General features: G+C 44.9%; 1 protein-coding gene across 1 annotated transcript; it reads right to left on the bottom strand.

The window, feature by feature from the left end:
• Positions 1-1217: 1217 nt before the first annotated feature.
• Positions 1218-22213, bottom strand: KLF16 (Kruppel like factor 16). Its single transcript, XM_032233788.1, has 2 exons — positions 21655-22213; positions 1218-3547 (listed from the first exon to the last, which is right to left on the bottom strand). Exons 1-2 carry the CDS (start codon positions 22034-22036, stop codon positions 3249-3251), a joined length of 681 nt encoding a protein of 226 aa, XP_032089679.1. The 5' UTR covers positions 22037-22213; the 3' UTR covers positions 1218-3248.
• Between the last annotated feature and the right edge of the window lie 1607 nt (positions 22214-23820).

Below are 23820 nucleotides of genomic sequence, written 5' to 3'. Positions count from 1 at the left end.
AAATAAGGACGCGGGCAGTGCATCCTGGAATCAGTCCTCGGGGCTGCATTTGAAGACACAAGATTTAATGCTCCTCCAGGTGGATTCCTATTACAAGTTAAACCAGTTGGATGTTATTTCCTAGATTACTTTGTGTACATTCTTCCTTCCCCAGTTACCATTCCACTTAACTCAGTTGCTTTGTTCCCGAATCGGTCCCAATCCAACAATTCTCAACCACTCCCTCCATTCCTAGACTGGGAAGTTTAGAAGCTGGAGTCCAAGCCAAGTAAAAGATTGCTGTCACAAGTAGCCTAAGTCAGGGCTCTCCAACCTTGGCAAGTTTTAAGACTTGTGGACTTCAACTCCCAGAATTCCTCAGCCAACTGAGGAATTCTGGGTGTTGAAGTCCGCCAGTCTTAAAGTTGCCAAGGTTGGAGAGCCCTGGCCTAAGTTACAAGTAGTCCTCAATTTACAACCACTTCTCTGGCAACTGTTTTAAGTTTACAAAAATGACTTATGATCAGTCCTCACAGTTACAGCCACTGCCGCATTCCAGGCGGTCACATAATCGCAATCTGGGTGCCTGGCAACTGGTTTGCATTTATGCGCATTGCCACATGCCTTTGTCACCTTCCTAGCTGGCTTCTGATGAGCAAAGTCAATGGCGAAGCCAGTAGGCATGTTCACAAGCAGTCATGTGATGTCTCGCTGAACATCCACAATGATTCACTTAATAACCATGGCAAGAAAGGTGGTAAAAAAAATGGCCTATTTAAAGGATGCCTCGCTTAAAACGACCACACTGCTCAACAAAGGATTTTTCAGTTCCAATTGTGGCTGTAAGTTGAGGCCCATCTATACAGTACAGTCCTTGACAATTCAGCCCAAAATTTATGTTGCTAAATGAGATGGTTATTAAGCAAATTTTGGTCCATTTTACAACCTTTCTTTCCGCAGTTGTTAAGTGAATTGCTGCAGTTCTTAAGTTAGTCACACGACTGGTAATTTAATCTGGGTTCCCCATTGCAACCATCTGCAACCATCACAAATATGATTCAGTTGCCAAGCGCCTGAATTTTGATCACGCGGCCCTGGGGATGCTGCCACAGTTGTAAGTGTGAAAAGCGGTCATAAGTCACTTCTTTCAGGGCCGTTTTAACTTTGAACAGTCACTAAACGAACTGTTGTAAGTTGAGAACTAATATAGCAACATCTTGTGTTCCCAGTTCCTTCTATCGCTATCCCTTGAAACATCTAAGCATGGCTGGCTGGGGAATTCTGGGAGTTGAAGTCCACAAGTCTTAAAGTTCCCAAGTTTGGACGCCCCCGATCTAAATGGTACCTCTCCCTAGATCTCATTATTCTACTGCGCCTTATTTGCAAGGCAGAGAATGGTGACAGCATGGCTCGTTCTCAAAATGCAAGTGTAAAGACAGCCGTTTCTACATAAATGGATTTACATTTTCAGAAGCAGAGCACCGAAGGAAATCAAAGATGCTTTTAATGTATATAAGAGCCAATTCTCACCCAGTCAAAAGCAAACAGCCTGATACAGCAGCTTCACACCAGCCACGCCTTATGGGCACCAGAAGCCACCAGAAAATAAAACCCTGATTTCACAATACACGTGCTTTGCATTGACTACAGAGCAATCACTGAAATTCTTTCATAATGGCTGCATTCCTTTTTTCCCAACCATAAATCTGGAGCTTTGCGTCCTCAAATGCCTGCTGGGGCCTGCTTCCTGTCTAGCATTGCTGAGAGACACCTGACAGCTTGGAAAGAACCATCATCATCACCAAAAGCATCAAAGCATCCATTTTTTAAACAAGGAACACGCGCGCACACACACACTCTCTCTTGCCTGGTGTGCAACTGGGCAGAGCAGCCGCCACAGCCCCATAAAAGTGAGAAAAAGTGCTTTTAGGTGTCCTGAGTCGTACTAAAAATCCCATTCCTTTTTCAGCTTTAGTTCATCCATGTGCCAACCAGTCAGACAATAAAACTTTACCACTGGTCTCCTACATTCTTAAAAGGAATAAATACATATTTTTATTTTTATTTTTAAAAAAAACCATAAACACGCACGCACGCACACACGCTCACACACCCTGAAACAGATACACCCGTAGAAACAGGTCCTCATCTTTTTTTTTTTTTTGTAACCTTAAGTAAAGTTGACCTGGGGAGAGGGATATATATTTACATACAGTATCAGGTCAAAAAGTTAGTTACCAACATCCAATTTCCCTGTGGGGGGAGGGAAAATCATCTCCCACTGTTGCTGCGATTCTAGTGTCAAAGGGCCTATGCCAACTTGAACATTTCCCCTCCCAAAAAAATAGTTTGCAAACAATCAATTTAGGATGGGGAGGCAAGATGGAAAGCCATGATTTCGTATGTCTTGTTGTTAGCCTTGGTAGCTAAGGAGGGGTCCTCCTTATTCAGAGGCAAGTTAATTCTGATTATCAAATGCAAGGAGGCCAAACGCATAGAGAGCAGTTTCCGCCATCTACTCTCTTTCTAAATGCAAAGAGTCGATAGGTTCTCCTTTATGGTTGGCCAGAAAGAGAGACTTAAAGCTAAGTGAAACTTGAACAAAGTACTTTCTTTTCCTGAGGGCTACAATGAATGTGAAGATCAGCCAGGATAGGGAAGAGCTGGGCTGAACACTTCCAACAATATCAAACACAGACCTTGGAATAAAACAGAGGTGTCCAATCAGGGCAATTTTAAGACCTGTGGACTTCAACTCCCAGATTTCCCCAGGCTGGGGAAACTGACACACAGGTTTTTAAAGTTGCCAAGTTTGCACACCCCTGGAATAAAGTCTCTTTGCAGCTGGGAAACTGAGGCAAAATGATGGTTGGACTATCTCTTTGACCAAGGGCTAGGAAATCATCTCTGACTGCCTTGTGACTGGGGGCCACAAGGGAGCCTTTTTCCAAAGGAACATCAACAAAGTGTAATCAAGTTTGCTGGATTGGTTTCCACAAATCCTGCCACCCTCAGCCTGGGTGGGATGGGAATGTGCATAGAGGCTACAGCTTGGAAGCAAGCAGGGAGAGGGATCGGTACAGTAATCAAAATGCCCACCAAGCACAAGAAGAAGCTTTTTTTTTCTGAAATAAGGCATATTAAATCATAACCGGAAGTGACAGGGAAACCAAGTTTCTGAATTTAAAAAAAATGCCTCTAAAATAGGACCTGGCCTCACCCTAAAGGCCAGGTCTGGGAAGGGCAAAAAACACGGTGGCATGCCCGCTTTAAGGGGCGGGGCTATCAGAGGCAGGGCTGCCAGGGGAGGGGCTTCCAGCCAAGCTGCTGCCAGCTGAGTCAGTAGGGGAGGCTATGTAGCAGTCAGATCGTCGGACCATGCCAGGCTGGAAAGCTGGGTGGCGGCGGGCATGCTTGGTCAGGTGGTCGCTCCGCATAAACCGCTTCTCGCAGAGTGGGCAGGCAAAGCGCTTCTCGCCGGTATGGGTGCGGAAGTGGCGGGCTAACTCATCGGAGCGTGCAAACCTCTTCTGGCAGCCGGGCCAATTGCACGGGAATGGACGCTCGCCTGCAAGGAGAAAGGAAGGCAGGGAGGGAGGTAGAGAGAGAGAGAGATGGTTATTTTGGTCACTCTCAAGAGCAGGTATTAATAGAGCCTCCATGTGCAGAAGCAATCTATCAGATTTTAAATAGGCAATAGTCCCCGATGCCTCTGGCTAGCTGCAGCTGGAAACAAGACGCTAGAAGAAATCCCCTAAGGCAGTAATGGCTAACCTTTTTGCCACTGCATTGCCGAAAGCGAATTTCCCAAATTTTGATCCTGTTCTTTGAGGATGCTGCAATGGTCATAAATACGAGGATTAGCTGTAACTTTTTCCAGTGCTGTTGTAAAAACTTTGAACAGTCCCTAAATGAACAGTTGTAACTCGAGAACTTGTTGTAATGGGGAGACACGGATTTATTTAAATGCATAGATCTCTTTCCAGCGTGCGTGCGCTGATCTTTCATTGCTATCAGTGGCGCATCACTGTTCCAATAATAACCTGCAAATCAGCATTAACTTATCTAAGTCTCTGTTTGCCCTCCTTCAGATCTCTGGAGGATCCAGGATAAAAAAGAAACGAGTCCAATTATCCATGGCACAAACAGCTTTGTTACTCTTCCTGTTACAGTATTAACATGCTTAAAAGAGATGCTGGCAGTAATTCTGCACAACCTTCCATTGCCTCCCCCTAATCTTAGCCCTTTAAAAGAAGATGTTCCTTGAGCCCTAAAGCACTGCAGCGGAGCTTATTCCTATATATTATAAGCTTTGTATCACACCTTTATTTGTACAATTGAAAGCGGTGTAGCTAAATGGTGTCATCTTCCATTTCTCTAAACAGTGTTTTTCAACTTTGGCAATTTAAGACGTATGGACTTCAATTCCCAGAATTCCCCAACTAGCTAGGGAAATTCTGGGAGTTGAAGCCCAGTTGTTTTAAGATTGCTGAAGTTGAGAAATACGGCTCTATAAAACAACAGCCCTGTGAAGTGGGCAGAACCAAGAGAGAGAAGGACCGACCCAAAGGCATCCAGCTGGTTTCCTTGTCTAAGGCAGGACTAGAGTTCACAGTCGCCTGGTTTCTAGCCCCAGGAGTTTAGCTGCTACATCAAAAACCGGCTCTTTGCAAGCCTTTCTCCATTTTTTTTTGCCACATTTTCATCAGCTTCTGTTGTGGTAGATTGCACCGATGTAGATAATCGATTCTTCCACAGCCCTGTGTTGTACACCCAACACCCACAATGGGGTTTACACGGGCTTATCTCATCCCAAGTGGTTCCATCATGAGTCATCCACCGGGCTCAAGCTGTTTCCAGGGGGGAAATAAAGCAAATTCCATGAGCTTAAAAGGGTCCGTGTGTGTTTTGAAAAATGGAGAACAAATCATCCTTTCAAATCTGCCCCCCGGTGTTAGCTTTACAACACTGTCATGTCTTAATAATGTACTAACAACATCTAAGTATTTTTCAGATAAGTACTGCCGAGTATGAATGCTAAAAAGTTTGCATTTTTCCTTAAAATCTTTCTTATGAATTAAAAAGCAATAAAAATATTTTTTTAAAAAAAAAATACGTTTGTGTATGTGTAGGTGTGAAAAAGATACTTTTATATACTGATTAAGGCACTGACCTAGAACATGAGACTGTGTGTTCTAATCCTGCTTGAAAGCCAGCTGGGTGATTTTTCGCAAATCACTAGGTAATGGTGAGTTCTAGTCCCACTATAGGTATGAAAGCCAGCTGAATGACTTTGGGCCAATTACTGGGAGACTGAATTCTAGTTCCATGTTAGGCATGAAAGCCAGCTGGGTGACGTTTGGCAGCCATTCTCTCTCAGCCCAACCAACCTCACAAGGTTGTTGTACAGAAAATAGGCTGAATAAGGAATATTAAGTAAGTTCACCGCCTCGAGTTACTTAAAAAGTAATAAATATGGGATAAAAATCTAGTAAACAAACAAGCAAATACAAGCATTATCCCTTTAGTTATGTTTGGTTTTGCAGAAAGATCCCCAGAAAGACCTGGTGGATCTTTTATCAGGACCATTTTTTTAAAGGATTTTTTTTACTGTTTTAATTAAACAAAAACACACAAAAAAGAATCATCTTTTGTTACATCTTGTAGAAAGTGTATTGATTGGTTACAAATATATTCCGTGCATTTCTTCCATGATCCTTACTTATACTTCATTCAAATCGAGTTGTACATTTTAAGTCAAGAAAGAAAAATTATGTATTTTACTATCCTTGTACCACAATTCTCATTTAATTACCATTATTTGAACATGTTTTTATCTAGAATCATTTATATTTAAAGACACAACCACCTACTGGCATTCATTTGCAGTTTCAATAGATCTCCAATAACATTACATCTTTATGACATATTCTAAAACAAATTCAGTTAAGTAAAATATCTAAGCATCCCCCCCCATAACACACCTGTATGTATCATTAAATATTATCCATTAACATTTTTTGTTACAATTGTAGTTGACTAAAAATTATTTTCTGTTTATCTCACCTCTCCTCTCCACAGGCCCACACAATATTATAGCTTTATAGCCATCTTTAAGGAATGATTTATTAATAAGATTTATAGGTCTTTTCCCTCGATCCCAAATTAGTTAATTACGTGCTAAGAAAATAAACATTAAACATCTAAGACAATCTAAGAGATGTTAACATTTTTACTTAACAATCACCAAAAGTATACATTAGCATTTCTATGGCCCGGTTATTTATCCTAACTAAGGTTATCATTTCACTATTGGTGTCATAGTAAATTATATGTTAACGAATAAACATTTAATGGTAGTCTAGAACCGTCTATAAAGTACTAAAATCTCTACCATTTTGTTACTGGAAAGACGCTGGTTAATAATGCTAGTTGATGAAAAAAAAAGCTAGTTAATTATTGATGATTAATATCGGGACCATTTTTTGAGCACTAAACATTAAACAGCACTGAAGCAAAGGCTACATGTGGGAATTATTTCATTTCTCAATCCCAAAAATCTGGCTCTTAAGGAAAGAGATTGCTGGATTTCTTTATAAGTGCCCACAACCAGGATACAATGGATGAATTGCAAAAGGAACTTGAGATGCTTAGAAGAAACTTGCTAAAAAGTGGCATCAAAAATCGAGAGCCTAGTGCTGCTCTCACAAGAAGGAGAAATGTACAGGATGGGTCCCTAATCCCTGAGCTGCGGCCCACTGCCAGGCCATGGCCTATTTGGAAGTAGGCCGCGCAGGCGGCAGGTGAGCGTTTGCGTGCGAAGCTCCCCTCGTGCGAGTGGCAGCTGCTTGCACTAATGCGTGAAACTCCCCTCGTGCGAGCAGCTGCCATTTTGTGCTTCCCTCGCACAAATGGAGCTGCGTGAACTTGCATGGGCCTGCCTACCACTCTCAACTTGATAATAATAATTGATAATAGTAAGAAAGATCTGGAGAAGATAATAAAATACAAGGATCTGCAAATAGAAGTAGAAAGACAGTGGCAAAAGAAAGCAAAGGTGGTACCAACAGTCACAGGTGCCTTAGGTGCAATCCCAAAACACCTGCAGCACTACTTGAAGACCATCGGCATTGACAAAATTGCCATCAATTGCAATTGGCAGCTTTACTCGGATAGGCTCGCATTCTGCCACAATATCTTTCATCTTTCACATCCACACCTGCCTATCTATGAGTGGGTTGCTGCCAGCATGACTGCTGGTTCGGTGCACGTAAAAATTTGGGTACCCAAGGAAGGGACCGATCTAACACAAATCAAGAATTATAGACCAATCTCCTTATTAAATTCAGACTACAAGCTATTTGCATCTATACTAGCTGAGAGACTTAAAAAATATTTAAATGGCTTCATCCACTCAGATCAAAGTGGCTTCTTACCTAAAAGACAAATTAAAGACAATATGAGAATGATTTTGAATACTTTGGAATACTATGAGACCCATCCTGAAAAGCAAATGGCACTGATGTTCCTCGATGCGCAGAAAGCCTTTGACAATGTGAATTGGCAATTTATGTTTTTGCAACTGGAGCAGATGAATTTTGGCAAAAATTTGGGTGGCGTAGCAGGCCTGGGTCACTACCGGTTCCAGTGACCCAGGCCGCCAAGTTACTACCTATTTAGTCGAACTGGACTGAAACGATAGGAATCCACCTCTGTGCCTATCCCACGTCCTTGGGAAAGGCCTTGTTAGGTGGACAAAAATGCCAAATCCAGTTTGAACATCTAGTTAGCTAGGCGACGAGCCATAATAAATATTTTTAAAGCTGTAAGCAAAACTTGACACAGAGCCATGGATCCTTTAATTTCATATATACATAATTTTGTCATTTTAGGCATTTAATAAAATCTCCAGGGAGGGGTGGGGGGGGTTGAACTTTATAGAAAATGGAATCTGATTGCATCTGGCTTGTCTAGTGAAATGTTCTTTCAGAATGTCCACAACAGTGTCTTGCTTGAGGCCATCTAGTCTTCCACTTCTGGTTCCCATCTTTAATGAGATACCCAAAATATTTCTACAGGTTTCCTTCTACTGTATATGGTTGGTTCAGTTTGGAAGACATTGATTGCAGCTTTGCTAGATCCACAGCCTTTCTGGTTTGGCAGCCACCTGTTTGAAATGATACAGGGCAGTGATGGCGAACCTTTTTTGGCTCCCGTGTCAAAAGCGGGGGGAGTACCGGGGGGGGTGGTCATGCGGCGGTGTGCCACACCCATGCTATGTGTGCGACACACACATACCCCGCTTTTGCCACAGTTTTTCGCCTTTCCCAGGCTCCAGAGGCTTTCTAGGAGCCTGAGGAGGGTGAAAACAGTCTCCCCCTCCATGGGTGCCCTCCGGAGGCCTTAGGGGCGTCCCTGAAGCATCCAGAGGGCAAAAAACGGACCTACGGAGAACCCGGAAGTTCAGGAATGGTGACTTCTGGTTTGTCCATAGGGCCGATTTTTGACCTCTGAAGCCTTCAGGAGGCTTCCCTGAATGCTCCGGAGGGCAAAAAACGGTCCTATGAGCAAACCAGAAGTCCATTCCTGAACTTCTGGTTTGCCAGTAGGGCTGGTTTTTCACGCTCTGGAGGCTTCAGGAAAACCTCCGGAGGGTGAAAAACAGCCTCAAAAGAAGGCTGAAGTCAGCTGGCCAGCGTGCACATGTGTGTTGGCCGGCTAATAGGGCAACACTTTGCATGCTCTGATAAATGGCTCCACGTGCCACCTGTGGCACGCATGCCACAGGTTTGCCATCAGAGATATAGGCTGGACCAGATGACCTCCAACATCCCTTCCAACTCTGATATTCTACATTCAATGTTCATAGAGTGAAATTCACCATGGATTTTCAATGGATTTGAAATCTCTATTTATAGGGATCCATACTGGTAGAGAGAAGTTTGCACAATTCATGGGCCACAGCCCCAAAGGCAAACAGATACCTGGAATACTGGATATGATTTTGATGGTAGCGATGCTAAATTTTCTTCTTCCTCTAAACCAGGGGTGGGACTCTATGGCCCCTTTATGACCTGGCTCAGGAATTCTGGGAGTTGAAGTCCACAGGTCATAAGGGGGGCAGAGTTCTCCACTCCTGCTCTAAATCAATTTTAGGCTCCATGGATGAGACACAAGATGCATACTTATAGGGAGTTTCCTTCCTGAGATAAATATTTCTTTTTGTTGCCATTGGATGCAAGGGAGAGGGACCAAAAAGGAAAATTATTTCTGATGCTAATCAACAGACTCAGAATGATTATTTATAATCAAAGGCCCAAGAAACTAAAGTGCTCCCAAATCCATCAAATCAAGCTACAATTTCCATTAAGATGCTCTTCCATGTCGTCAGGCTGATAATGACCCCTTTATTCGTATATTATCATAAGAATTCAGTAGCATATACATACAGACATATTATTCCCAGTATTATTACACATACCAAAGACAAGAAAGCAATCACACAATATGGTTAAGAATGTAGATCACGCATGCAATGAATTAACAATGCCAGGATCACTGGAAACTGCACTGAACTAAATGAGAATGATTTCTATTTTAATGGCAGAGATCTGAACTTTGAAAGAAGAAAACAGCTTTGAGTTGTGTTTTTTTTTAAACGGACTGCTAAAATAAAAGCAAATTTAGGTTTGAATAATTATTATCTATTATTAAAAATATGGAGCAAGTACAGGGGGCCCTCAAATTATGACTACAATTGAGCCAAAATGTACCTTATTTTTTGTAGTGTAAAAACCTTAGTTTTTAGGGGAGGAAAATAGGGAAAAAAAACTTTTTGCCTACCAGGTACTCATCTTGCTAGCGTCCTTAGTCTGGTCAACTTCATCAGCACATAATTTTGCTGGTTTTGAGCACAAGCGTGCATGCTTTTTATTCCCTGGTTGGGGATAAAAAACAGCTTCTAAAGCAAATAGCTTAACTCATTATTAGCACCTTATTAGGGCTGGAAAAAAGGTTCAAAAAAGCTACATTCAGAGTATAAGACACACTCCAATTTTCAGCCTTTTAGGGGTGTGGGGGAAGTGCGTCTTATACTCCGAAAAACATGGTATGTTGTTAAGTGAGAAATTTGTTGAGTGAGTTTTGCCCCATTTTAGGACTTTAACACATTTGTTAAGTGAATCACTGCAGTTATTAAATTAGTAGTACAGCTGTAAAGTGAATCTGGCTTCCCCATTGAATTTGCTTGTCAGAAGGTCGGAAAAAGAGGATCACATGATCCAGGGACACTGCAACCGTCATAAATGTGAGTCAGTAGCCAAGCATCTGAATTTTGATCACGTGTCCAAGGGGATGCTGAACGGTCCTTAAGTGTAAAAATGGTCATAAGTCACTTTTTTCATTGTTACTTTGAACGGTCACTAAAACAAACTGCTGTAAGTCGAGGACTACCTATTTAAGCTAGACTTTGTCCAGAGATAACATTGCTGACATCCAAGAAGCTCTCCACAGAAGAGAAACAGCAGATGAAGAACTATGGCTAACATATGGGGATTTATTAATACAAGATAAGGAAGAAATTAAGATAAAAACAAGGGAACTGTTAGCAACAGATGGACACTCTTCAATGGTTTTCTTATAATCAGATGTAATAGTATATGGCAGACTCTGGGAGGCAGGAATAGAAGCTGCTTAGAGAATAGTGAGATAAGAGATGGAATAGCCCACAGCCGCATAATGGGTGGAAAAAGAACTAAGAAGAATCCCGCCCTAGTTTCTCAGGGTGTAAAGAAGATGGGAAAGGTATGTACCTTCAGATTTAAAAGATTCCATTAATATAGCCTTACAATAAAGTAGAATTACCCTGTTTCCCCGAAAATAAGCTCTCCCCGGATAATAAACCCAATCGGGCTTTTGAACGCATGCGCTAAAATAATCCCTCCCCTGAAAATAATCCCTCCCCGAAAATATTGCAACACAGCAGCAGCCATGAGCTGACCACACTCGCCGCCTCCTGCTCCTCAAAAATAATAAGACCTTCCCGAAAATAAGGCCAAGCGCTTATTTTGGGGGGCGAAAGAAAATAAGACCCTGTCTTATTTTCGGGGAAACATGGTAACTTATATGGTCATCAGTGGTGATATTCAAAAAAATTTACTACCAGTTCTGTGGGCGTGGCTTGGTGGGCGTGGCAGGGGAAGGTTACTGCAAAATCTCCATTCCCTCCCAATCAGCTGTGACCCAGGAGGCAGAGAATAGATGGGGGCGGGGCCAGCCACAGGTGGTATTTACCGGTTCTCTGGACAACTCAAAATTTCCGCTACCGGTTCTCCAGAACTGGTCAGAACCTGCTGAATACCACCTCTGCCAGTCAAGCTGGTAAAGCTGACATCAAATGAAGCTATCTTATGGTAAGATGGAGAGCAAACAAGTTTAATAAAATAAATAAATATAAACATCCCTTAAACTCCGCTGAAGACGTTAGCCTGCCTGGTAATGAAACATTCGGAAACCAACCCACAAGCTCGGGGAACAAACCTTTGCCCTCATGCTATAACCGAGCAACAGATATTCACCACTGTTGCAAAAATGAATATTATGGATAAAGGAAAAATCAGACTTGAGAACAGAAGAACTGTATCTGAAATAGAGCTTATGTACGAACGATGATTATATAATGGCCAGTGTACAAACTGTCAACAACAGATGAACATATGAAATGCTGTATGATGAAATGGGCTGCAAATTTTGGTTCAATATAAATATGGATCTGCGGCAAAAAAAAATATGGGGAACTGGGATTAAATTTATGTTGTGCTACAATTTAAAAGAGAACTTTTATAAAATGATGTACCAATGCTATGGAATACAGTGGCCCCCCAATCTTTTGGGCACCAAGAAAAGGTTTTTCCATGGACTGGAGGGGGCATGGTTTCGGGTGCTGCCTGCATCCTGCTGATGGGGCTTCGCTTGTTTCTGTGGGCCGGTTGCTGGCATGCTGGGGACTGGTGATAGTCCACGGACCGGGGATTGGGGACCCCCTGATAGTAATACCTGGAGATTTGAGGAGTTGAAGCAGAGGTGGATTCCTACCGGTTCAGCTGAATAGGTAATAACTCGGCCTGCCACGCCCCCAAGCCGGTTCTATCGGCGCGGTGCCATCTTCACTTTCAGTTCTGCGCGTGCACAAAAAAAGTGTTTTACTTTGTCTATCGTTGTGCGCATGCGCACAATTTTTTTTGCGCGCCAAACCGGCAGTAACTCAGGAGTAGCAACCCAGCCCTGAGTTGAAGTCCATACCAGTTCTGACCCCCCTCGTCCCACACCAACACACACTCTGAGCCAAAGATAAGTTACGGCATTTAATTAACAGACAGACAGGTCCTTGGCAGCAAACCGGCACAGACAAGCTCAGGCACCAATCCAGCACAGATAAGGCTTGGCAGAAATGTTCTCCGACATTCGTTCCTGTGTTGACTTCTGCAAGACGGGTGTGTGCACAAGCAGTCTTTTTATAGTCTGGAGAGGAGCCTAATGACCACCAGTTGAGTGCAATTACCTCCTGTAACTGCGCAACTGTTCCTTACGCCTATTAGCTCTTCGGTGCCGGGCATCCAGGAACAACTCACTGCTGGTGTCCAGCTCACTCTCCCTTGTCTCCTCCCCACTGGTCCAAGGCTCAGGTGCCTCCTGGTGGCCAACCAGCTTCTCTGCACCCTGCCCGGAGTTGGAACCCTGTCCAGGGTCTTCCACATCCTCCAGAGCTGACTCATAGGGCCCCTCGCTGTCGGAGTCTGGTGGCAGCTCCAACAGCTCCTGCTGGGCCACAACTCTATCTCTTAAAGTTTCCAAGGTTGAGAAAGACTGTAAACCAGAGATGGTATTCAGCAGGTTCTGACCAGTTCTGGAGAACTGGTGGCGGAAATTTTGAGTAGTTTGAAGAACTAGTAAATATCACCTTTGGCTGGCCCTGCCCCCATCTATTCTCTGCCTCCCGAGTCCCAGATGATCGAGAAGGGAAATGGGGATTTTGCAGTAACCTTTCCCTGGAGTGGGGGGGGGGAATGGGGATTTTGCAGTAACCTTCCCCTGCCACGCCCACCAAGCCACGCCCACCAAACCACGCCCACCAAACCGGTAGTAAAAAAAAATTGAATCCCACCACTGCTGTAAACCACCGAAAAATGGAGACTCCTGACTTCAAGATATCCAAGGAGAAGCCAGGGAGCCCTCCCAGGAAGATTTAGCGGATTGAGTAACTGGTTATTATTCCTTTTAGATTTGTTAAGTAGTGGTAGTCAATAGTCAAACCTAAGAAAAATAGGGGGTAGCTTGAAACACTGTGCTTGTTAAAGGCTTAATGCTAGCTTTTAATGAAAGATTTGATGGGCACCAAAAGCAGGGACATAAAGAGAACATAAAGAGACACAGTTCCCTTTAATTATGCTTGTGGGAGTTTTTGCAGGGGGTCCCTATGGGAGAAGGCTGGCCTCAGGCAGCAGATGGTGGATCTTATGTGACTAGACAGGACTTTTTTTTTTAATCTGAGCATCAAAAAAGAAAAGAAAAAGAATAACAGAGGGAGGAGGAGGACCAGGATAAGAGGAAAAAGAAGCATGTGCTTAAAACCAAGTCTGCTAATGTAGAATTGCAATGTAAGTAAAATTTTCTCAGGGAAAAAAAAGGGTTCTTAAACAAGGAGATCCCTCCGTAGTAACAGGGTTCGAAGGGGCCTTGGAGGTCATCTAGTCCTGCCCCCTGCTCACGCAGGAGACCTGTACTAGGGATTAGAATTCCTTTGATTACATGCCTTAGTTTCACTTTCAAAAAGCAGTTCCTGGCTTCCATTTCCATATTTGTTTATTTTTATTTATTTATTAAATGTATATGCCACCCATCCATCAAAATGACTCTTCCTAGCTTTGGGTTTTTAAAAATTTTAATAGTTATTCGTGTTTGATGGTCCTTGTGCTTCAAGGAAAAAAAATGGAAAGAAAGTGGAAGTTCTTTGGCCTATCATTTATCTATTTTAGATTTTTTTTTATACAGCCTGTATTATTTTTATAAATACCTCGGCAGCAGACGTACATAACACTCCTTCCTTGTCCTATTTTCTTCATAGCAGCTCTGTTGAGGCGATATGGACCGAGAGAATGATTGTCCTAAAGTCACCAGCTGGCTTTCATGCCTAAGGCGGGACTAGAACTCACAGTCTCCTGGTGTTTGGTCCAAAGTCACCCAACTGGCTTTTATGTCTAAGAAACTAAAACTTGCTATCTTCTGTCTGTAGAGATTTTCAGTCATCCAGATCATGATTGTCCCAAAGGTGCTTTTTTCAGGCCGCAACTGGATTTTCTTTTTTTTTTTTCTTTTGAAGACGTTTCACTTCTCATCCAAGAACTGAAGAAGCTTCTTGGATGAGAAGTGAAAAGTCTTCAAAAGAAAAAAAAACAAGAATGTCCAGTTGCCTCCTGGAAAAAGCACCTTTGGAATTGCTATCTTTTGGTTTCCATCTTGGTGCCTTAGCCATTACACCAAACTGGCTTTATACCAATGGTTTCTCCTGGCTTATCATACCTTCTGAATGTTGCTGCAACATCAGAAGTTGCCTACAATGCAATTCTAGTTGAGTTTGACTTGCCAAAGGGTATAGATATTCAACATCAGTTGGCACCATTAATCTAGTCAACCAGTTTGCCTTGCCTAGATATTAATAAGTGGCAATTGGAGAAAGCATGCATTGCATAAAATTACAAGCTCTCAGATATAGAGAGGGTTTATTGACCCGTCCAGTAAACACCTGACACTTTTTAGGCATAGCAGGTAATCCCTCAATTTACAACCATTTGAAATTACAATATAACAGAATAACAGAAGGGACCTTGGAGGTCTTCTAGTCCAACCCCCTGCCTAGGCAGGAAACCCTACACCTCTTCAGACAAATGGTTATCCAATCTCTTCTTCAAGACTTCCAGTGTTGGGGCATTCACAACTTCTGGAGGCAAGCTGTTCCACTGATTAATTGTTCTAACTGTCAGGAAATTTCTCCTCAGTTCTAAGTTGCTTCTCTCCTTGATTAGTTTCCACCCATTGCTTCTTGTTCTACCCTCAGGTGCCTTGGAGAATAGTTTGACTCCCTCTTCTTTGTGGCAACCCCTGAGATATTGGATCACTGTTATCATGTCTCCCCTGGTCCTTCTTTTCATTAAACTAGACATACCCAGTTCCTGCAACCGTTCTTCATATGTTTTAGTCTCTAGTCTCCTAATCATCTTTGTTGCTCTTCTCTGCACTCTGCACAATGGACTATGGCACTGCACAACGGCATTGAAAAAAGTGATTTGTCCTCACATTTATAACCTTTGCAGCATCCCCATGATCATTTGATCAAAATTCAGGTGCTTGGTAACCAGCACGTACTCACAATGGTTGCAGATTTCCAGTGTCAAATTATCATTATTTGCAACCATCCCCAGCCGGCTTCAGACAAATTCAATGGCTGAAACTGGATTTGCTTAACAACTACATGATTCACTTAACAATTGAAGTGATTCACTTAACAACTGTGGCAAATAAGATCATAAAATAGGTGTTACTCACTTAACAACCACCTTGCTTAGCAATAGAAGTTCTGGTCCCAATTGTGGTCATAAGTTAAGGAGTATCCATCTCTAACTAGATTTATGAAGAAATCTTTAAAGATTAAAGATGTTAGAATGATGTTGAAGGGTATAACAAAACTCTGGAGTTCAACTGTGAGAAATCAAGGTTTACCACACAGCGTGGAGCTGAAATAATAATATTAAGAAGTTGGGAAAATTCCAATATTATTCCAGATGTTAAAAGACTGGCTTTTGGAAATACGTAATTTATCCATTCTGAAGAAGGTAGCATTTGCCACTAATCAAAAGGTTAAGTAAATTCTTCTGTGGTACAGATTTTGGGATGATTTTAAAGTAATGTTTTGTATCTGAGTACTGTAATATTAGGTGGTACTTTAGTAAACCAGTAACTGTAAGCTTAATATATAAGACATACCTTTTTTGTTTCTTTCTCTCTCCCTTTTCTTTTTCTGGTTTTTTATTTGTAAAGAATTGTTTAATGAAACTTTGTTATTCTGGTGTATGTTGCTATTTTGCTTATATTATGTCCTCTTATAAAATAATGAATTTAAAAAGTGAGGGGACCTCCCAGATTATCATCAATCAGATAGAAATTTCCTGGCACAAGGAAGTAAGTTGGGAAAACAAAAACATGTTTCATAATGTAACACAATGTGGAAAAAGTTGAGAAGTAGGATTGCAAGTCGTTTTTAGGACGATTAAGAAAAAGGCCAGCACCATGAAGAAAAGTTAACCTTCATTTATTGTACAACCCACCGAAAGAAAATTGCTTTTTGAAGTTTTCTTTTGAAGGAGAAGAGGATTTTGGTGGGTAGAGCATGAAAATTCTGCTTTTTAACTTTACAGATGCAAACAAACGCTGTGGAAATCAGTAGCAGAGGATGAAGGAGGAAGCCCACATTTGGCCCCAATAGTTTTTTATTATTGTTTGTTTGTTTGTTTCTATCCCACCCTTATTGTTTTGTACAAACAACTCAAAGCCCTGAACATATCCAACACATCTTCCTCATCAGAGGTGGGTTCCTACCAGTTCGCACCTATTCGGTAGAACCGGTTCGTCAAATCTACCGAACCAGTTAGAAGAGGTTCCACCAGTGGACCCGGAAAGCAGGCCACACCTACAGAAGAGGTTCCAAATCTTTTTGAAACCCACCACTGGTCCTTGGATATGATTATTCTACCCTATCATGCTCATATTTATAAAACTCAGTGCCTCTGTGAAAGGTAAGGATGACTACTGCGTTTGTGGTGCAATCAGAACATTGCGTGTGTTGAAGTTGTTTTAACGCAAACCAAAGATGCCTTTTAAAAAACAAGTTGACATCCTATTCTTATGCATGCCAGTGCTGTGTGTGAGGTAATTTAAGGTGGTTCTGACAAGTGTTGTCAGCATCTTCATATCCGGTCACATGGGCAGCAAGCCACTCCCATCCGGTCACATGGGCAGCAAGCCACTCCCACAAAGGAGGCCACACCCACAGAGTAGGTTCGAACAATTTTTGAAACCCACCACTGTTCCTCATGCTATTTTCCCCACAACAACAATCCCTATGAGGTGGGTTGGACTGAAAGAGAGAGAGTGTGACAGTGACTGGCTCAAAGTCACCCAGCCAGCTTTAATGGCTAAGGCAGGACTTGAACTCAGAGTCTCCTGTTTTCCAGCCTGGTTCCTTAATCACTAGACGAAATTGGCATTCTTTCAGTCCTGGAACTAAACTTCCATTTCTTATGCACACGAATCCACTTTCCCACCAAACTTTCTGCAACTCAGCAGTTTTAACGTAAGAAAGTTCTTTGCCTGTTCCTGATTGCTGTTATTAAATCACAAGGAGTACATTTTGTTCCTGCTCCTTTGCCTTCTGCCCAAATTACATCTGCAAAGAACCTCGTTTCAATCTCCAACTGAGGACAATTTCACTAGGGGACAAGATCAGTTTTAAATGTGAAGAACAGGATATAGTTACAAAGACCAAAGCACCGAATGACTTCACAGCCTTCAATTATGTCACATGAGAAACCAGCTGGATGTAAGGATTGAGAGTTCTAGTCCTGTTTTAGCCATGAAAGACAGACGGCTGGGTGACTTTAGGCCCAGTAGACTGTGATTTGATTTGATTTATTTTTTTATTTGTATCCTACCTTTATTATTTTTTTACAAGCAACCGAAGGCAGCAAGCATGTCCCACACATCTTCCTCCTCCTATTTTTCCCACAATGGCAACCCTGTGAGAGAGATTGACAGGCCGAAAGTCACGCAGCTGGCTTTTATGCCTAAAATGACTCTCAGTGTCTCACTTTCTAGCATGGTGCCTTAACCATTATACCAATCAATCGATCAATCAATCAGAATAGAGCTGGAAGGGACTTGGAGGTCGTCTAGTCCAGCCCCCTGCTCAAGCAGGAAAACCTATACTATTTCCGACAAGTGGCTTTTCATTTTCTTCTTGAAAATCTCCAGTGATGAGGCACCCACAACTTCTGGTGGCAAGCTGTTCCACTGGTAAATGGTCATCACTGTTAGGAAGTTTCTCCTTCATTTCAGGTTGTTTCTCTCCTTGATTAGTTTCCATCTGTTGTTTCTTGTTTTGCCTTCAGGTGCTTTGGGGAATAGGTTGCCCCCCTCTTCTTCATGGCAGCCCCTCAAATACCGAAAAACTGCTATCATGTCCCCCCCCCCAAATTGGCTCTCTAGTTCTAGGCTCACCTTAGCCCACAAAAGCTGGCTGGGTGACTTTGGGACAATCACCCAGGAGTCTGTGAGTTCTAGTCCTGCCTTAGGCATGGACATCTGGATGGGTACTTTGAGTCAGACAATCCCTCTCAGCCCAATCCATTTCACAGGCTTGTTGAAGGGAAAATAAGAGGAGGAAGGAGTGTTAGGTATGTTCACTGCCTTGAGTTACTTCTGTGGTAATAAAGGCGGGATAATAATCAAATCAATGTAGGTGTGACAGGTGCACTGATGGATGGATGGATGGATGGATGGATGGATGGATAGAGATAGATAGATAGATAGATAGATAGATAGATAGATAGATAGATAGATGTGCACACAGTATGGTTCTACTGCATGCCTGCAACCTTGAAATAACTGGAATAATACATTTTTTTTCTGGATTTACTGCCCACTGCAATCCTCAGAGCATTTGACTTTGCCCACTTATCATTTATAATATATCCAGTATCCCACTGCCCAGGGTCTTCATGTCCCTGCAATATTGTCCTTTGGCTTTCTTCTAAAAGCTAGGGGGAAAAAATTCATGTCCAAATCTTTGTATGCGGAACAGGTTTGCACAAGTGGCAGACTCCTGCAAGACTCTATGGGCTTAACAGCTTGTAAATGCATTCATGTGCCAGCTTCAGCAAGTTCAGAGAAACCACCAACTTTTAAAAACACGATAGCATCTGGGCAAAGAAAGCCTCTCCCACACTGGTTTTTTTTTTTTTTAAATCAAGCTTTTATGCCTACACAAACCTGCCAGCTGCTTAACCCAGCTATCCGCCCACCAGAGGATTAAGGGCACCAAACATAGCTGACACAAAACAAGCAGCGTAGATTTCTCCCTGGCACACGCAAAGGATCCCTGCTATCAAAATTCATCCTTCCCCCCCCCCCCCCTCGCCAGCCCAATCTCCTTTTACATACACAGATGGATGGATAAACACTGCCCGCATTAGAAATAGAGGAAGATCGCAGTGAGGCATCTTGGGAGTTGTAGTTGCAGGGTGGCAAACAAAGCCAGGTTGGGAAGAATTGCCCTAGAGCAGGGGTCTCCAAACTTGGCAACTTTAAGACTTGTGGACTTCAACTCCCAGAATTCTCCAGCCAGCTTTAAGACTTATGGACTTCAACTCCCAGAATTCTTCAACCAGCTTTAAGACTTATGGACTTCAACTCCCAGAATTCTCCAGCCAGCTTTAAGACTTGTGGACTTCAACTCCCAGAATTCTCCAGCCAGCTTTAAGACTTATGGACTTCAACTCCCAGAATTCTTCAACCAGCTTTAAGACTTATGGACTTCAACTCCCAGAATTCTCCAGCCAGTTTTAAGACTTATGGACTTCAACTCCCAGAATTCTCCAGCCAGCTTTAAGACTTATGGACTTCAACTCTTAGAATACTCTAATCCCAGAGAATTCTGGGAGTTGAAGTCCACAAGTCTTAAAATTGCCAAGTTTGTAGACCTATGCCAAACCCAGGAGTGTGGGTGTGGAGAAAAACAAAGCAGCAAGTAAATAGCCTCTCATGAACTCACCCAAGCCACACTACCTTTAACGCTTCTGCACTGACTCAGTACCCAGTTTTGGAAGGTGTGGCCCCCGAGAAGCCATCCCCACCGAGTTAGCATCCTCCACAAGATGGCAATCATTCATTGGCTGGCCCTCCCACCGCTCCCTCCCCCCCTGCAAAAGTAAGGCAACTTTGAGCAAGGACTTCTGAAGGTCATCGGTGGATTTCCACCTTGAGGGGTAATTTGAACCCACTTCCTCCTCTTCCCAGTCCCAAATCCACACTTCAGATTAGAAATGGTCCTTTTTTTTCCAAGGAATCTCATTCAAGGCCGGGGCTAGCCCAGATGAATATTTTTCTTGGGAGTGGAGTTGCCAAGAAGAGGCGGCTCCATGTAATAATCTAGCTGATTAGACCCCTGGCTCTTCTTGGTACAATTCAGCTCTTTTTTTGCGTGTGCTTTTTAAAAATCTGCTATCTGCTTTGCGTCCCTGTTGGCAAGGAGGAGAGGGGGATCCTTTTGCAGACACACCCACGCGGCTTCTGTGCCCATGCCTTGCTCCACCCACGCACCCACACAGGGTGCAGCGACAATTGTTTTATTTATTTATTTTAGTGTGCCACTCATGGATGAAATAACAGGAATAAGAATAAAACATGAATAAGTACACAGGAAATGGGTACAAATAAATGGGTACATTAGGCACGCTGGTGCACTTATGCACGCCCCTCTTTTTTATTTTTATTTTTATTGTGCCACCTTTTGTGTCCCGTCTTGTCCCCCCGGCTTAAATTGGGAGGTGGGGGGGGAGCCGTGCACGGAGAAGAGGCTCTGGATCCATGGGGAACAATCCAGGGCTAGATCTCTCCCTCCCCGCCCTGGGATTAAGTTCCAACGGGGAGGCCCCCACATCCCATCAGGCCACCCCGGATGGCCACACCTCTCTCCCCGACCGTCCGGCGTAGGCAGCAGAGACCAGGCTCTGCCAACAAGAGTGGGCGAGATTTGAAACGCGCAGCCATCTCCAAGGGAACCTTTCGGAAGGGGCGGGGGGGGGCTCTAAGCGAGGCAGAAAGACCTCCCCCCTTTTTTTCTTATGGGGAGGGGAACGAGACCCCACGCGCCAGAAAGGCAGAGTCTGCAATTGGAAGCGCTCCATTGAGAGGCAACACACACACACACACACACACCCCTGGCTCGCCTGTAAGTTCCTTCTACGGTAGCCTGCTTTTGGAAAGCAGAGGCTCTCCTGAGCCATGGGCAGAGCCGTCTCACTTGCGAGTACCACCCTAAAGGCTAAAGACCCGCACCGATTAGGAGGGATCGCCAAAGTCTTCCCTCTCCGCCCCCCCCCCGCGCCTCCCTCCTCCAATCCACTTTCGCTTTCGAGCTGCCCGGCCAAGCACGTGGGGCCAGGAGGATCCCATGGGGCGGGGAGAGGCATCTTTCTTTCCTTAGGGATGGGGGTGGGGGGGATCAAGAGAGGGTGGGAGGAGATTAAGCCTTGCAGGTTCCCCCCCCTCAAACACACACAGACACACACACACACCCTCCCGAGCCTGAGAAACAAGGGTGGGTAGGAAAGAGACCAGCCCTCCGAAACGCCTCCCTCCCTGACCGAGAGGAAATCCGTGCGCCAAAGCCGAGAGAGGCGCGGTCTCCACGTGGGTGGAGACCGAAGTGGGGGAGGAAGCGGGGACCGAAGGATGCGGAGGGAGGGGGTGGAGTAGGTCCTGCAGGGCTTCAGGGCACCCTTGTTGGGGGTCTCAGCCGGGAGCAACAGGGGAGGGTCGCGGGTTGGCTTGGCCAGGGGCTCTTACCGGTGTGCGTCCTGAGATGCGCCTTCAGATGCGAGGATTTGCCGTAGACCTTAACGCAGCCTTGGAAAGGGCACGGGTGCCTTTTGGCCGGGGAGATGGCGGAGAGGCTGGCGGGGCTGTCAGCGCCGGCTCTTCGGGGCAGCTCCCCCGCCTGCGGCAGGACCGGGACGCTGCTTCTCAGCTCGCTCTCTCCACCGGGCGAAGAGGAGCAGCTCCCGCTGCAGTCCGAAAGGGCAGAGCCGGGGCGCCGGGCGCCGGGGAGGGAAGGAGGACGCCCGCCTCGGTCCTCTTTGGCGCTGATGAGGCTGGAGGCCGGGTGGATCAAGGCCCCGCTGGAGATGGACATCAGGCACTCGGCGGCCAGATAATCCAAGCCTGACATGACGCCTCTCTCCAGAGAGCCGGGAGCCGTCGTCTGTCGGAGGCGCCTGCTTGGCAAAAACGGCTCGCCCGGCTTCCCTAAGCCAAGATCGGACGCCCGGCCTCCCGATACCGCGGCTGGCTACACGGACGCGACTGCCTCGCCCTGGCGCAACGTGGAGACGGAAGGAAGGGTGGGGGGAAGAGACGCCTGCCTGGTCTCCGCCCAGCCAGGGAGCGTCAGGTTGGAGGGCAGCCGAGGCTGTGACCCTCCTCCCCGCCCAGTCTCCACCTTCCCAGGCGAGGGGGAAAGAGCAGGGCGGGTGGCTTCGGGGGAGGAGAACGCCGGTTTAGAGCTACCCAGCTTGAACTGCAAAAATAAATAAATCCGGACGAGCGCAGGAGGGCGCTGCTGGGGATGCGCCCTGGTTGCTTGGCGGATGCGAAAGTCCCCCATCGGAGTCAAGGCTGTTCTATTTACCCAATTAGCTAAAATAATTCCTCTTGAAAGCTGCAGGTGGTTTTCAAAATGCGACTGGTGGCGTTGTTACGAAACATATTAAGGGCTCCAGCCAGCCTGAGATTAGAATAGAATACTGCAGAGCCGCCCAGAAGGGACCTTGGAGCAGTGGGGAAATTGAATTTTTTACTACCGGTTCTGTGAGCGTGGCTTGGGAGGGGAAGGATACTGCAAAATCCCCATTCCCTCCCCACTCCAAGGATACTGCAAAATCCCCATTCCCTCCCCACTCCAAGGATACTGCAAAATTCCCATTCCCTCCCCACTCCAGGGAAAGGATACTGCAAAATTCCCATTCCCTCCCCACTCCAGGGGAAGGATACTGCAAAATCCCCATTCCCTCCCCACTCCAAGGATACTGCAAAATTCCCATTCCCTCCCCACTCCAGGGAAAGGATACTGCAAAATTCCCATTCCCTCCCCACTCCAGGGGAAGGATACTGCAAAATCCCCATTCCCTCCCCACTCCAAGGATACTGCAAAATTCCCATTCCCTCCCCACTCCAGGGAAAGGATACTGCAAAATTCCCATTCCCTCCCCACTCCAGGGGAAGGATACTGCAAAATCCCCATTCCCTACCCACTCCAAGGATACTGCAAAATTCCCATTCCCTCCCCACTCCAGGGAAAGGATACTGCAAAATTCCCATTCCCTCCCCACTCCAGGGGAAGGATACTGCAAAATCCCCATTCCCGCCCCACTCCAGGGGAAGGATACTGCAAAATCCCCATTCCCTCCCCACTCCAGGGGAAGGATACTGCAAAATCCCCATTCCCTCCCCACTCCAGGGGAAGGATACTGCAAAATCCCCATTCCCTCCCCACTCCAAGGATACTGCAAAATTCCCATTCCCTCCCCACTCCAGGGAAAGGATACTGCAAAATTCCCATTCCCTCCCCACTCCAGGGGAAGGATACTGCAAAATCCCCATTCCCTCCCCACTCCAAGGATACTGCAAAATTCCCATTCCCTCCCCACTCCAGGGAAAGGATACTGCAAAATTCCCATTCCCTCCCCACTCCAGGGGAAGGATACTGCAAAATCCCCATTCCCGCCCCACTCCAGGGGAAGGATACTGCAAAATCCCCATTCCCTCCCCACTCCAGGGAAAGGATACTGCAAAATTCCCATTCCCTCCCCACTCCAGGGGAAGGATACTGCAAAATCCCCATTCCCGCCCCACTCCAGGGGAAGGATACTGCAAAATCTCCATTCTCGCCCCACTCCAGGGAAAGGATACTGCAAAATCTCCATTCTCACCCCACTCCAGGGAAAGGATACTGCA

This window comes from Thamnophis elegans, chromosome 1 (genome assembly GCF_009769535.1).
Source record: "Thamnophis elegans isolate rThaEle1 chromosome 1, rThaEle1.pri, whole genome shotgun sequence".
Lineage (NCBI taxonomy): Eukaryota > Metazoa > Chordata > Lepidosauria > Squamata > Colubridae > Thamnophis > Thamnophis elegans.
Note: the sequence above shows the minus strand (reverse complement) of the source record. Positions and strands in the feature narration are given on the sequence as shown.